The 15317-nt window shown below is 47.7% G+C and overlaps 6 protein-coding genes across 6 annotated transcripts; 4 read left to right on the top strand and 2 right to left on the bottom strand.

The window, feature by feature from the left end:
- Positions 1–278: 278 nt before the first annotated feature.
- Positions 279–2041, top strand: I303_105388 (acetate kinase; the record flags this gene model as incomplete). Its single annotated transcript, XM_018408460.1, has 8 exons — positions 279–495; positions 584–674; positions 738–837; positions 898–984; positions 1053–1127; positions 1189–1339; positions 1396–1546; positions 1615–2041. 8 exons carry the CDS (start codon positions 279–281, stop codon positions 2039–2041), a joined length of 1299 nt encoding a protein of 432 aa, XP_018262151.1.
- Positions 2042–2736: 695 nt separating this feature from the next.
- On the top strand, positions 2737–5296 carry I303_105389 (uncharacterized protein; the record flags this gene model as incomplete). The annotated part of the gene is made up of 6 exons (XM_018408459.1): positions 2737–3119; positions 3510–3962; positions 4021–4108; positions 4194–4666; positions 4789–4938; positions 5047–5296. The coding sequence occupies 6 exons, from the start codon at positions 2737–2739 to the stop codon at positions 5294–5296; spliced, it is 1797 nt and encodes a 598-aa protein (XP_018262150.1).
- A 374-nt stretch (positions 5297–5670) lies between these two features.
- Positions 5671–7438, bottom strand: I303_105390 (uncharacterized protein; the record flags this gene model as incomplete). Its single annotated transcript, XM_018408458.1, has 4 exons — positions 5671–5955; positions 6153–6526; positions 6671–7107; positions 7212–7438. The coding sequence occupies 4 exons, from the start codon at positions 7436–7438 to the stop codon at positions 5671–5673; spliced, it is 1323 nt and encodes a 440-aa protein (XP_018262149.1).
- A 377-nt stretch (positions 7439–7815) lies between these two features.
- Positions 7816–8750, top strand: I303_105391 (uncharacterized protein; the record flags this gene model as incomplete). Its single annotated transcript, XM_018408457.1, has 3 exons — positions 7816–7989; positions 8168–8284; positions 8430–8750. The coding sequence occupies 3 exons, from the start codon at positions 7816–7818 to the stop codon at positions 8748–8750; spliced, it is 612 nt and encodes a 203-aa protein (XP_018262148.1).
- An 815-nt stretch (positions 8751–9565) lies between these two features.
- I303_105392 (uncharacterized protein) lies at positions 9566–12026 on the bottom strand (the record flags this gene model as incomplete). The annotated part of the gene is made up of 5 exons (XM_018408456.1): positions 9566–9688; positions 9828–9879; positions 9950–10723; positions 10883–11561; positions 11642–12026. 5 exons carry the CDS (start codon positions 12024–12026, stop codon positions 9566–9568), a joined length of 2013 nt encoding a protein of 670 aa, XP_018262147.1.
- A 763-nt stretch (positions 12027–12789) lies between these two features.
- Positions 12790–14743, top strand: I303_105393 (uncharacterized protein; the record flags this gene model as incomplete). Its single annotated transcript, XM_018408455.1, has 2 exons — positions 12790–13104; positions 13229–14743. 2 exons carry the CDS (start codon positions 12790–12792, stop codon positions 14741–14743), a joined length of 1830 nt encoding a protein of 609 aa, XP_018262146.1.
- Positions 14744–15317: the final 574 nt, after the last annotated feature.

Below are 15317 nucleotides of genomic sequence, written 5' to 3' on the forward strand. Positions count from 1 at the left end.
CAACAGATTTACCCGAATGTGTTATTCAGCCCACCACTTAAGATGTCTGTTTTTCCCCGCATTTGAACACGTGCGTGACGTCAACAAAGAACGCATTACCCCGCATCAACTTTCTCACAGACGACGTTGACCACCGATAGTGACTATGCGAAGACCTCCGAGCTGCTCTCAAGGACAATTGCCATTGTTCTGCTGCTTCCAAGAAGTCATCTTTCAGGCATTCCAGCCATCCAATTCCAGCTCCGATAGAGTGTACACAGCCAAAGTAGAAGAACGAGATGACTCATCTACTAGCGATAAATTGCGGATCATCCTCCATCAAAGGTAAATTATTCGGCATACCAAAGTCGAAATCCGACCCACTCGAGCCGCAATCCTCTTTGGAGGTGGTCAACATCGGATCAAAAGATGAAAAAGTCAAGATCAAGATAACATGGGAGGAAGGCAAGGGAGAGAATTTGACGGAAGAAGGCAAGAATGGGGATGAAGTTGATTGTAAGTCTTGCGTGTTTCACTCTCCCATCGTGTTCATTTGCTTAGAATGCGATTTGGTCAAGCTGATATGCTGTATGCTGTGACACAGACGAATCACTTATCCCTTTCTTACTTGATCATCTGACTTCTTCAGCGAGTAATCTGAAGAAGGAAGACATCAAATATGTCACTCACAGAATGTGGGTTCAGCTGTGCACTCAATGATCTTGATTATTACGGCGCAGCTGATGTTCATGCGATAGTGTACATGGTGGGGCTCATACGAAGGGGATCATAGTGACTAAAGAGCATGAAGAGGCTTTGGAAGAGATGGATAAGCTATCTGAATTTGCTCCTTTACATGTAAGCTACCGCATTGTCTCTTTCCGCGATTCCACATGAGCTTATATTGAAATACTGTAGAATCACCATGCCGTAGTAGCTGTTCGGTCCGTGCTTGATGCTCTGCCCAATCATACCTCTTTGATGGTGTTCGACACCCTCTTCCACGTAAGCTTCTGATGGTTGATCATGGATAGTCATCTGAGCGGGAGGCCAGAGCTTAAAGCCATGTGCAGGCGACGATACCAGAAGAAGTGTATACATACGCACTTCCCCCTCCGGACCGAGAACAAGTTATGCCACTGAGAAAAGTAAGCAGGTCAGCTGCTGGCCTCGAGAACAAGGGTTGAGCTGATCTACTGCTTGGTGCAGTATGGATTCCACGGATTGTCTTACGCTTCGATCGTGCAATCCATGGCCCAACATCTAGGTAAAAAGGAGGAAGATGTGAATATCGTTGTGGCTCATCTTGGAAGTGGAGCTTCCGCATGCTGCATCAAGGGCGGGCAATCGATAGATACCAGTGAGCTAGCTTAGCAATGCTGCCGTGCAATGGCTGACTTGAATCATTGTGCTCAGCTATGGGTCTGACTCCGCTCGAAGGTTTGATTGGCGGAACACGTTCAGGGACGATAGATCCGACGGCGATCTTTCACTTGACTGCTAATCCAGCAGAGGGAGTCGACTTTAAGGACTATACCGTATCGAAAGCTGAGATCTTGTTGAACAAGTAAGCAGCCTCGGTCTCTTCCATGCCTTTGCAGTCTTGCTCGTCGCTGATGAGATGACTCCATCTAGGAAATCCGGGTTGGCAGCATTAGCAGGAACGACCAACTTCGGAACTATCATCTCTCGACTAGATCCCTCAAATTGCGGTAAAGAAGAACACGAAAAAGCCGTTCTAGCGTACAAAGTATACCTTGATAGGTTGATGAACTATATCTCGCAATATCTCTTCAAGTTATTATCGCAATTACCCATAGATAAGATAGACGGTGTAGTATTTTCTGGAGGGATAGGGGAGAAAGGATCCAAGTTACGTGAAGATGCTTTGACAAAGCTTAGCTGGCTTGGAGCGGAGATTGATAAGGGTAAGAATGATGGGAAACATGCGGGAAAAGTTACGGAGATCACGACGGAGGGAAGTAAGTTGAAAGGATGGGTTGTGGAGACGGACGAGGAGGGATGGAGCGCTAAACTCGCACGCGATGAATTTGGGTTCTAATCGGGTCAAGTCGGCGTGGATCGTGGCAGATAGGTAGACGTATGCATATTGGACAATGGAGATATCTTGCCAAGCAGCATTTTGTGAAGAAATGCATGAGCAGAAGTACCCACTCTTGACCTTGACCCACTTCTAAGGAGTCGAATTCGGCCATTGACCAGCGAGTTAGGGTATATCTGCGCCGGTGTAAGTGTACCCGGAAATTACGCTATATCACTAGAAATTTCAATTGATCACCTGACAACTTGTTCTGTTTTTGTTTGTGATATTCAAGTTCACTTCTCTCTTCGTACTCCCCTTTGCATTCCTTTCCTTTGCTTTTTAGTCCGCACCTTAGTCTAGCCTAAGAATGTTGATTGACTCTCCGTAATACCCGGCATTTGACATTCTGATCTGCACAACTCTTCATCCTCGCGGCTCAGGCAGCGTCATACGATCTATCCCTATATATTCGCTCCTTGTCATCCCCCAACATCTATGGTTTCGGCATCATGCGATCGATAACCACTTTGATCCAACCTGTTGCTTCGTCTTCCAAGACAAGCATACGTCCAACAGCTCATCGAATACTATCTCGGCGTCATCTTTCTCAATCTCATTCTGCAAATACAAATACAAATACAGCAACACCTCCTATACCTCTTCCTAACGGCTATACATTCTATCCCAATCACAACGATACTCCATTCGGCGAGATGTCTCCCGCTGCAACTCAACCTCAGGCTAGGGCTGATCAGATATATCAATCCACTATACCTGCTCCGCACTTACCGCGAATGTCCGTGTTTCACTACTTGTTCCCCTTCAAGAAATACAAGTCGAAGCACCGGACAAGGTTCTATTATTACCCGGAACCCAATCTGGAGAAACCGAGCTTCGTCGATGGTCTCACAGGCAGGTTCTTAACGCGGAAAGAGGTAGAGGAAAAAGCTAAATCCCTGGCGACGGGTTTGAAAGCCAAGGGAATAGGACGAGAGGAGATAGGATGTATTTTCGGGATGAACAGCGTGGAATGGGTGGTGGCTTGTTTTGGCGTGCAGGCGCTGGGCGCGATTGTCAGTCCGGCGAATTATGCTTAGTGAGTTGGATCCGGATTAAGTTTGAGTCTGAGTCTGAGCCTAAGTCTGGTCTGTGGGGTCCGTGATCGGTCGATGTGGACAGAACAGGGGCGAGTGAACGACAACAAAAGGGGATGGGGGAAGGGGGAGGGTGTGGGGGGGGAAACCTGAGGAAGAGGAAGGACTAGCGGGGTGGGATAAGTGGTCAAAGTGCGGGATAGGGGAGAGAGGCGGAAGGAGATGAGGCGAGAATAGGGAGTAGAGAGAGCGAAAAACTAAGTCTGAGCGAAACGACGGCCAAATGGAGACCGGAGTATCTGCAAGATATGTCGAAAACAGGCGGATCGGAAATCGGTCCTCATCGACAGACCGAGCACCAGCTGATCAAAAAAATCTGTCCTGCTCTCCAGCCAACCAGCCGAGCTATTACATCAACTCAAAGACTCGACCGCCTCCTTCGCCTTCGTACAACCGTCCCTTCTACCAGTCTTCATGAAAGCCCTCGAAGCCGACCCAGCAGTAAATCTATCAGATAACAAGATCTTCCTCTTATGCGACAAGGCCGAGAAAGACACGCTCAAGGCGAAAGGCGGCGTCGAGGCAGAATGGATGGACAGGTTCTTATGCCTTGAAGAGCTGTACGAGAAGCCCGGAACTCCCAAACGATTCCAGGACGGTATGGAAGAACGCACGGCCTACCTTTGTTATTCTAGCGGAACGACGGGTAAAGGGAAAGGCGTAGAGACCAGTCATCATAATATAACGAGTCAGGTTCAAGCGTTGAATTGTTCTTATGAGCCGATCAAATACAAGGATGTCATTTTGGCTATGTTGCCTTTCAGTCACATCTATGGTCTTACTGTGTGAGCGACTTTCGTTCTGGACTTGTCATCCAATTTGCTGACCGAGAATGGCACGTAGTACGATCCACCACCCGTTGACGGTAAATGGTACCGTGGTAATCTTACCTCGTTTCGAGGAGATAGCTTTCCTCGAAGCTGTCCAGAAGGTAAGTCGAGTTCATTCTTTGGTCCGGCCAAGTGTTGCATGCATCTAACTTGCTGATATCGATGCGAACTCATCGAAATGTACAGTTCAAAGTCACATGGGCATTAGTAGTTCCTCCAATGCTGATCGCTTTACTCCACTCGCCAAACGTCGCAAAATACGATATCTCCTCTATCCGGGGCTTCATGTCCGGTGCTGCACCCCTCTCAGCCGACTTGGTACAGGCCTTCGAAGCGAAATTCCCCCACATCAAAGTTACTCAGGGATACGGTCTGACCGAGACTTCCCCCGTGGCGCACGTGATGAATATCGAGGAATCCCGCGGGAAGGGTAGGAGCGGTAAGATAGGTAGACTGATGCCTACGTACCAGGCCAGGCTGGTCGATCAGACCGCAGGTAAAGATGTGGAACCCCTGGATAGGGGGGAGTTGTGGTTGAGAGGACCGAGCGTTATGAAAGGTTATTGGCGGAATCCTAGTGCTACGGCGGAAGTCTTTGCCCCGGGAGGATGGTATAAGACTGGTGATGTTGCTACGATTGATAAAGAGGGATATTTCTCGTGAGTCGTCACTATACTACCTTATGTCTTCAACCTTTAATATAGCTTCGGTGGTGGATGTTCAAAAGTGCGTGTCAGCTGGAATTCAGACTGACTTTGGTTTGGATATTGATTGTCAATAGGATTGTCGATCGAGTTAAGGAATTGATCAAATACAAAGGATTCCAAGTACCTCCTGCAGAGTTGGAAGCATTGCTTCTTACGCATCCGGAGGTGACTGATGTAGGGGTGATTGGAGTATACTCGAAGGAACAAGCGACGGAATTACCTAGGTGCGTTGAACTCTCTGACCTTCACTCGATATTTGGCGGATTGTGACATCTAAATCAACCTAGAATGTGTAGAAGGTCTGGGCTGATATTCAGGTTTTGATTGAATAGAGCATACGTCGTACCGAAAGGAGGACTCGCTTCTTTGCCCACACCAGAATCCAAGCAAGCATTCTCCGCCAAGATACAAGAATGGGCAGCCAGTAAAGTATCCAACCAAAAGAGATTGCGAGGCGGAGTGATCTTGATTGACGTGATACCCAAATCGCCCAGTGGGAAAATCCTGAGGAAGGATCTGAGGGCTATGAGCGTGAAGGCAGAGGAAGAAAGGGTACAGAGTGGAAGAGTAGCTAAATTATGATTGCTTTCAATCGGTCGACGCAAAGGGGTCTTAAGGGTTTAAAGTATCGTCTCTGTTGTAGTACATATCGTACTTACGCACGTACGCGCATATCGAATTCTCCATATGTATACTATGAACACTTCTGCTACAACTCACAATGTTGACCTGTTAACCGAAGTCGAGGTTGTCATCATCGTAATCATAATCATATCCATCAGAGCATTCTTTCCCGCTTCACTCGACTATACAATACATACACGAGCGTTGACATGTTGATACTGATATTGCGCTGTATATATGTTCGTTATACACACTACACTCATCATGTAGCGTACGGGTAAATCGGTAACATCATCGAGATCGGTCTCACAGAGTTCACCGATATCACCGAATCAACTACTCCTTCGGGGATACCACCACACCCCGTCTTTCTCCTTGACGACCCTCACGAACTTAGCTACGAGCTTATCCCTTGCTTTCACATCCCCGTCGCGCGTCAGTCCTTTCAGGAAAGGCAAGATATCTTCCGGACTCCATTTTTGCCTGGTCAAGAACAGGTCGGCGAATCGCTGGGCCGGTTGAAGAGGTAAGGACGCCAAAGAGAAATGAGTGATTAGTGGAGAAGGGGATGAGAAAGTTAGGGAGGTCATGGGTGCTGGCGAGATTAGGTATTCTCCCTAAGTATAAAACGAATTTTGGAATTACACCAGTATTAGTAACGATATCGGAATTGGAATCAAGACCAATACCAGAATCGATAGCAATAGCAATATCAAATCGTTGAGCCAGAGCACCATGGCTCAGCGTGATGTTGGAGGTATAAAAGCGTGGATGATGGATTTTGGCTTAGGAGGAGGAAAAACAGCTCACTCACCTCCAACAACTTGATATCAACTTCATCCCCAAATTCTTCACCTACTTCCTCCTTCCACTCCCGCTCAAACTCGTCCAATTTCTTCTCGCGTACACCTAGTAAAAGCCCATTCCCTATACACTTGACGATCCGCTTGATATCGCATTTCCAGTTGAGCCCATTCTCGTCCTGATCCGGCGATATGTGGCCGAACAATCTAAGCACTCTCTCCGTGATTGCAGGAGAAACTTCATGATCGTCCTCCAGAGACGAGATAAGTTGTCTGCTCGGCGCGATATTGGGAGTCGAAGGCCCGGTGTTGTGTATAGTCAACAACGATAAGATTATAGATAAGAGCTCTTTCAGTTCTTTAGGTGGGAGTAAGAGCATTTTACCTGGAACGGAGTGAGAAGCGAAGTACCGAAAACAAGGTAAGCAAATATCAACGAGAAATCCGTTGTACCGTTCCAATTCGGGTCCCGTTCGACTGGGAGATATAGAGGATGGACAGTGGATAGTAGGGCATGAAGGTCACTCACCATCCACTTCAATAACATTCCGATCCCTTAACCCCCTCTCAAGCTCCTCGTCCGAAGCTTGGATCACACTATTCAGCTGATCCCTCGTCCACCTCTTCACCTTCTTTTCCTTGGCATCTCCTCGTTTGCGTTTGCCCAGTGATGCTGAAGAAGAATTGATGCCTTTCCAAGCTGATTCTTTCAGGATCGTCCGTATCCTCTCCAAATTAGGGGATATGGGCACGCACTCCAGGATTTCGTGACATGTATCGCGGATTTGTAATGTCGGTTTGACAGTGTCGCTCCTTGACTCTGCGATTGAATCTAAGTTTGCGGCAGAGGATGAGGGAGTTCGGCATACTAGGATGGAATTTGATATTCCTACTGTACGTAACAAGAAGGTGGAATCGGGTGTACATAGTACAGCATCGTCGGACGGTTTACCTTTTATCGTCAGACTGGGATTACAAGATGTATTTGTCCTCCAGATCAGCTCGGATCGCTAGCACCTTTTCACGTACGATAGAGCTGATTGAATAAGCATTATGTCACACGAACTCACGGATATATTGATGCATCCTTCTTGTCTGTGGTGGAGTCTGAGGTCAACCTGGACCTAGACGCTTCGACAGCTTTGATGATCTCAGGAGCTAATTCCAATAATTGATAACTTTCTTCTGACTCCGCTTCGCCTTCGCCTTCGCGCCCCGTTGCGTTGATAAAGGAAGTTGTCGCTGGCGGATATCGTAAGACCACGCTTCTTTGCGGCAAGCTTGATCCGACGGGCATCGTGTAGGACTGGACAAGGGCAAGAACTCGATGTATCTTTGTAATGACGGATGAAGAGGGAAGCTGGACGAAAAGTCGAGATAGAACGCGTCGCAAAATCAACATTTCTCATGTTTCACCAAAACGCGAGGGCTGCGTAGAGCACCACGTGATTATCAACAACGCAGACTGGCTTTACGTAACTATCATACAGCGGGCCTCATGTCTTGAGCGAGGTCACGCATGACGATGAGCTGTTATAGCAATGATGATACCAGTACTTCATACCGCCAATATATAGCAATCTCTATTTTGGCTTCCACAGGAAAGACTGCTCGAAACTTACTCGACCACTTGCTTCTCGCCTTCTCAAGCTTTGAAAGTATCGGAATCGCAGCATGTCAATCAACTCGGTCCATCTGGGGTCAAACCACACCTTACCCCTCAAAGCAAGCGAAGAAGTCCTTACTGCCGGTCATACAGCAGACGTTGAGCTCAAAGTTCCAGCTACGATCCAAGGTCCGAAGAGGACGGAGACTGCGAAAGGCAGAATATGGGTGACTGATCAGAGGGTTAGTCGTAGTCGTCCGCGTCAGGTCATCCTGTGATCTCAGCATGGGATCCAATTCATACGTTGTCTATCGCCGCTCAAATCATCTCTAAATTCCTCACTTGCCGAACTTGCATTCTTGCATTCTTACATTCTTGCATACATACATACATACGTTGCTGACGATCTTCGAACCATAGGTCATCTTCGTAGCTGACTCGATTGATCTCCCTGGTCCTTCTTCACGAACTTCAAATACCCCAAATCCTCCAGGATACGATGCTCCGCCTGTCCTGAGCTCAATCGAGATTCCATACGTACGTGTCGTCTTCTCTGCCTGACTTGCCTTGCTCTTCACTGCTTTTCTTGATCAGCCTGACCTTGCCCATTCCTTTACTCTGCACCCATTCAATCGTGATCAGAGTGAATGTCCCAATAGCTGATGCATCACTCAACTCATAGTCCGCCTTGAGATCAGCGACATACAACCTCCCGACATTCTCAGCTAACCACCTACTCCTCAATTTCGTCCCTTCACCCAACAACGGCAACAACGGCAACAGCGCATTGCCTGATCCGGGGATAGGTCAGTTCATCGAGCTGAAGATCTGGGTCGGGGAAGGCGCGGGGCATGCCCTCTGGAAGAGGATCGAGGGGGAGAGGAATCGTCAGGAGGAAAGAGCTAGAACGAGGGATGAAGAGGTTTTACGTCAGTCCATTGTTGATTCATCCCCGCTCCACGCTCCACCTTCCACATTCCAAGCTCCTGCTTGGTCACTTTAGCTCCTGCTTGGTCACTTTAGCTCCTGCTTGGTCACTTTAGCTCCTGCTTGGTCACTAAGGCAGAACAGTTTGAACTAGAATGGCGAAATGAACTGTACAGAAATGAGCTGACTTTTGGACCTGGATATGAAACTGGATTTCACCAATAGCCGCTTATGCACCTGCATGATCCTTTGCTTGGCTCGCTTGAAACTTCAACTCCGAGCACAGCCGACAGCCGACCGTCGACCTCGTTCGGTCTTGTTACCGTCGTCCATGCCTTCATGCTTTCATGGGTCCATGATTTCATGCCTTCATCCTTGCATTCCCCGAAATTCGGGTCCCGCTTTTGTCCTGCGATTTCTGCCCGTTCAGAGAACGAGAACGATTGAATCAATGATCATCTTGTACATGTGTACCCACGACGAACTTTACGATGCCATGTATTCCACACATTCATGCATTCACAGCCTGCCTCTTCCTCCCAAATACACACACAGGTCTACGCGGTTCGCAGTGCTGACAAGGAAGGATGCGCGCAAGTTGAGTTATCTGAAATACAGTGTCATTCATTCATTCATTCTTTCTTTCTTTCATTCGTCTCGCTCAGTCATCGTACCATCAGATCATAAGTATCCTCGAGCCAAAAAAACCTGCTGTTAAGCATACAACCAAATAAAACAGTACAAAACAGAACAGAATAAAACATCATTTCGTAGCTGGGAAGAGGCGTTAAGGGATCAAAGATTTCAGCTTGCCCAATTGTAACCGTAATAGACGTGATCGAAGCCGTCGAAGTCGATTAAGATTCAAGGATAAGTTTCGTACCAGTACCATCAAAGCCTCATGTAGATGTTATGGAGTACCAACGGACCGTTCTCGCCCCATACATCCTGCCTGACTTCGTGAATGCACTTGAGGAACTCGGGCGATGATTTCACTTGATTCCAATGATCCACCTAGATCAAGTAGGACAAGAACCGCTCACTTAGCACTCCATCTTTGGGTTCCTCTTTATCACATTCGCATGATACATTATGCGTCGAACACCCCTCTATCAAGAGCAACATGGTGTAGGTGTGGGTGCGAGCGACTCACGATGTAGTCCAGAATATCAGAGTGCAATTCATCATAGGGGTACGTAGCGAATCTACCCATCCAGATCATCGAATTAGTGATCGTCCCGTATTTGCCGCTCAACTGAAGTACACCAGACTCACGCTAGAGAAACGCAACAGCCTTCGTTCAGCCTCCCGAGCAAATGCTCTTTCGCTAAACCCTTCAAAGTCTCCAATCGATACTTATCAGCGGCGATGTACACCTCTAGCGGATTAGCAGGTTCAAGTACAGGTGTAGGATGAGGATGCGGATCCGGTTCATTCCTATGTACAGGGAGTGGATACCCTTGATGCGACCTGTGAAGCGTCCGAGGCGATATCTGATTCTGATTCTGATTTTGCTTTTGGATTGGAGGCTGAGTCTGAGTCTGAGTCTGCGCGTGGATCGGTGAGATAGACTGAGGCTTGCTCGGTGAGATTTTCGAATCCGCGGAAGAAGGATTCGATGGTCTTCTAGGTGGGATAGGCGGTAAGCTGCTTTTTGCAAGGGGGCGTCTTACACTTGATTCAGATCGCGAGGAGGATGGAAGGTCAGACCTGGCGTTTGTTCGTGATTGTGTTGGAAGTTGACTTTGACTATCGCGCTTCGCGGGTGTAGGAAGCGTAATTCGAACCGGAACTTCCTCGCTTCGCCTGCTGATCACCGTGCTAGTACTAGAGCTAGAAGCGCTTTTCATCGTTCTCACTTCATCCTCGTCTTCGTTGGTATCGTGTTCGAAGGGGATAGAGTACCAAGCCCATTCGCCCTTGTTCAGGTATCTGATGGAACTCGAGTTGACCAGTTTGTTCATGTCTTCAGTGTTGAGTGAGTGGATCAAGGCGGATGAACGGACTTCGTATTTGTCAGAGAAGTCCAGAGAGTTCGTGTATAAAAATCTGGACAAGAGTTGAGAGAGATCAGCAATGCGATTGACTTAAATCGGGCGAACGAAGCTCCAGCCAGGTGACAGGGGGTTATAAGAAGCAGAAATTATAGCGGTTGGCTTTTTGATTCCCGAGTCGAGACGAGAAGTTGGTTGCGATGATCACACTCACCTGAGTACCCAGTACAGAGTATTATATTCGATATCGCCCACTACCACTCTGGCATATCCATCGCTCTCCTTGAATCCGGAATTCAACAAATCTTTGAAGTATTCCGACTTCTCTTCTAGTATCTCTCTGTGAGCGTACATGCATCGCTTTCTGGACTGGACAGAAGCCGAAGCAAGGGTATCTTCGTCATTCTGTGGGAGATCGTCTTCGGTGCGTGTCAGCTGATGCTCTAGGCAAACGAAGAGCACGTCGCCTGAAGGTTTATCTAATAGTCTGCCCAGACCGTTCAGTGTTGAGGAGAGATTAGGATCAGGTATTTTGAAGCCGGGCTGAATATCCCATTTCGGACCTATTCTCACACAAAGCATAACACCATCTTCCACTTCGATCGATTTATTCCTTTCGAGCAAGTCGGTAAGTACAGGAAGCTCAATCGAGGCGTATTCGTTATCGATGGAAAATTCGTATTCCGATGTGTTGGACCATATGTATTCAGTCTCTGCGTACTTGTGGCCCGCATTAGGATGCAGGGATGTGACACCCACGAAGATGCCCGCTGATGAGGAGGTTTCTTGCGAGGTGTAAGTGTTGATATTGCGTGAGGTTATGTAGAGCGATAGTGTTCTTGGAGTGGCTGATATGTCGGATTTTGTGGGTGAGGAGGCCTGATGACGCGGTACTGCCGAGTGCCATAGAAGCATGGGAATCTAGTAAGCAGATGATGTAGGACATGTACTGCTTCTAAAGGGGATCACTTACCGAGATCAAGTTGGAAGTTTCCCGTAGACGTGGTCACGCTTTTTCCCAATGCTTCTGGCATATCACACACAGCTACCACATCGCGGTCTCCCTCAACGTGTTCTGTCAGCTCTTTCAGATCGGTAATAGCCCATTGCACGGTCTCGGGATCCCACCATCTTGGCGGCTGGACAGAAGAATGAGGGTGCAGCTGGTTTATAGACTGTGAGTGAGATGAGTTGTGCAGTATCGGCGAAGGAGCGAAATGATCATAGCGTCTCTGCCCATGAGTGGAGTTTCGATTTGGCGTGGATGTTCTAGTACTGGGTGACGATGCCGGTAGGACGTGACTCGAGGGTGGAAGAGAGCGAGAGAGGATCCCCTGGGAAGATGAAGGAACTGGCATCCTTATAGCTACAGATGGTTACACCTTGATCTGTAGAATAGTGAGTGGCCCAAATGATGATGGATTCCTCATAACGCAGTGGTCTCAGCGTTTGTTGTGTCACTTTCCACCTTACCTTATCCGATAACCGGAATATAAGGCACGACCACCAAAACGTCGTAGCGTTGTAGGGAGCGGTAGGTAATAGCGTAATGATTGTAGTCTTTTGCTAGTGTTTTCTGGGCTTTTGTATTCAGGCATCAATTCGGATGTGTAGTGAGATTAGGATAGATTCCTAATGAGAGGAGGATTTGGATTTGATGATTATCCCATGCCGTGCCTTTTTCCAGGGTAGTGAGTTGTATGAAACCGTGCTTGAGCACAGCACAGGCCAAATGGTATGAGTACCCTAAATTCCCCATTCAAAGAAAAGAACAACAGCATCATCACCACCTTCATCATCTTCATCACCCTCATCACCTTCATCCATTCCTTCATCTTCTCTTCCTCCGGATTCTGTTGCATAATTCATTCGCTCTCTTCCATCCTTCCCATTTCGAAACAGGACAGCTCACACCGTTGTCTTCAGACTTCGGTCCAATCTCACTTTCTTCGAGGGCTCTCTTTTGCTTCTTCAGTTAGACGTTATCAACGACGATCAAAGCCATCCAAAACGCATCTCTCTTCCAGATATCGCACAACGAATACATACGCATCAATCTTTTCTCAAAACGATCACCGACTTAACTCAAAACAACCAACGCCAACAACAATTACCACTATAATGGCTTCTCTCACTTACCAACACGCAAGACCCCTTCCCTCTTCCTCACCATTCATCTCGACTTCCTCGTCCGGTCACGCCTCCTCACGACTCACTACCCCTCTTGCCCCTCCACCGCCGCCTCCTCTATACATGTCTGCACACGACCATGCGTCCGGCCCCGAGCGACAGGTTCGCTACGCAGGAGCGGATCATACCCTCGGTCCGAGCTTCAGCGAGGAGGAAGACGGGGACGATACGGCTTTTATAGCTGCTAAGATGGCTGCGCTAGGGCTGGATCCTAGTGGTAGACCATATAATCAGACCGGCTTCACAGTAAGTCCCGCTTCCACACTTCCCTGAAATCGTTTGGCCGTTTAGCCCTTCCTCTGAGCATTTCCTGCCCCCGTATCTCATGTGATTGTGAGAGATGAAGTGCTGATAGACTCATCTGGCACAGCACCATGTTCCCACTCAACCCCGAAATAATCGTTCACGTACACCTCTTGCTCCCACGCACCTCCAAAACCAAATTCAAGCTCAAGCACAAGCACAACGACAAGCACAAATGGCATATCTTACTCAGCAAGCACAGCAGCAACAAGCACTGTTCCACCTCCTATCTCAGCAAACGCAAACGCAACCTCAACCTTACGCTCAACCATATAATCAGCACCCAAACCAGAATAACTCCAACCCGCAAATGAGGGAAGCTATGGCTTTATTGGAATTGCAGCAAATCCAACAATCAGCCACAGACCGACATGCCTATGTAATGCAACAAGCTCAGCGAGCGCACCATCAAGCAGGAAAACAAGTAAATCGGGAACAGGCGAATTTCTTTGAACGTCAGCAAAATCAGCAGCAGCAACAGCAGGAACAGCAACAACAACAGCAGGAACAGCAACAACAACAGCAGATCAGGGAAATGCAATACCTCCAGGATTTGCACTTACAACAGCAATTAGCGGCTCTCCAATCGCAGAATCAAGCCCAAGCCCAGGCTCAGGCTCAGGCTCAGAATGAATACCAAGCTAGAAGTGCTAGTGGACATGGACTGTCCAGGACTGCTTTAAGCGCTCAGATTCAAGCTCGGACGGCAGGAAGAGTGGCTCAAGCACGGGGTATATCGATGTCGTTGGAGGATACGGAACTACGAGCAAGATTCGAATCCGTATCTGTCTCTAATACGAGCTCTGAGGCTTCTCATGTCAAGCCTGAACAAAGATACGAGGATCCAGCAACTTCCCCTTCCAGATCGCCGGTGTTCACTACGGGTGGTCATCTGGATGAAAGTCCCACTTCGCCCTCAAATTCATGGAGATCATCCGGATCACCATCACCTACCAAAACCACTATTCTTACTCCCACTGAGATATCGACTCCGGTGCAAGTGAGCTCCGTCAGATCCCCCAAAGGCGGGAGATTCAGTCAGGCTAGACAGGCTATGGAGGCTGAGGGCACCGAGAAGCCATACGGAACTCTGACAGCTACATTATCCGGCCGATCCCTTACCTCCAGCACTTTCGAACCGCTCTATACACAGACTCAGACCCAGACTCAGATGCAACCTATTTTCGGAGAACCTAAAACGACAAGCAAGGAAGAGGTGACAAGCAATAGTCCGACAGTCGAAAGGAAAACGTTGAAATACACTTTAGGTGCATTGGGATACGGGAAACCATCGACTGTCTCCGCAACAACGGTCAGATCTACCACGGTGCCCAATCCTCCTTGTACTCAAGCTGAACCTGCACTGGCTCAAAATCAACAACAGCAACAACGAGCTGTCACCCAACCTGCAATTCCTCAAGTGAAGATTATAGTAGTTAGACAGCCTCACGGACCGCCGTGTGAAGCTTCGGAACTGGGTGATAAGAATTTCCAATCTAGGATAAGAAGACAAGCAGGATTGAATTTGACTATGTTGGGTCGGAGAACCGAATCTCCTTGTCCGACCCCTGTACTCGCTTGATCGCGGGCTTGTATTCATGTCCCCGGGAAATACGATCTTCAACGTCCTCAACATGAAACCAAAAGAAAAGTCTGTTTTAGTAATACAGTGTATGCCTTTTCGATAAAATCCTGATCAAGTTTTACCTTTTTCGCGATTTCGATTGAATGTTCTCTTTCCTCTTTCAATTCGTCATGTTCGTTCTCTGTTTCCTGATCAAGGTTAGTTATTCTTCAGTTTCTCCGAGCGAGGTGTCGAGTGACAATCAGTGTCCATGTACGATATTTTCCAAATATCCAAATCATCTATTGTAGTTGTATAAAGTAGATAAACCTATCAATCGGTAACTTGAGTTGTGATATTATGTTTGAACAAGGCGAATACAGTGATGAGAGGGAATGAATATGTTATGTTATGTTATGTCATGTCATGTCATCTTATGTTATCCATGTGTAGCAAATGAGCATTAACATCGATCATGTGGACGCAAGATTCGTCGATCTGATATCAGCAATCGGCATCTGCAATAGCAACTACGCTGACAGAACTAGGTCTGCGGCATTGGAGAGTAGGTGGATCGTGTTGACTTTGGGTT

The sequence above is a fragment of the Kwoniella dejecticola genome, chromosome 6, assembly GCF_000512565.2.
Source record: "Kwoniella dejecticola CBS 10117 chromosome 6, complete sequence".
In the NCBI taxonomy this organism is placed as follows: domain Eukaryota; kingdom Fungi; phylum Basidiomycota; class Tremellomycetes; order Tremellales; family Cryptococcaceae; genus Kwoniella; species Kwoniella dejecticola.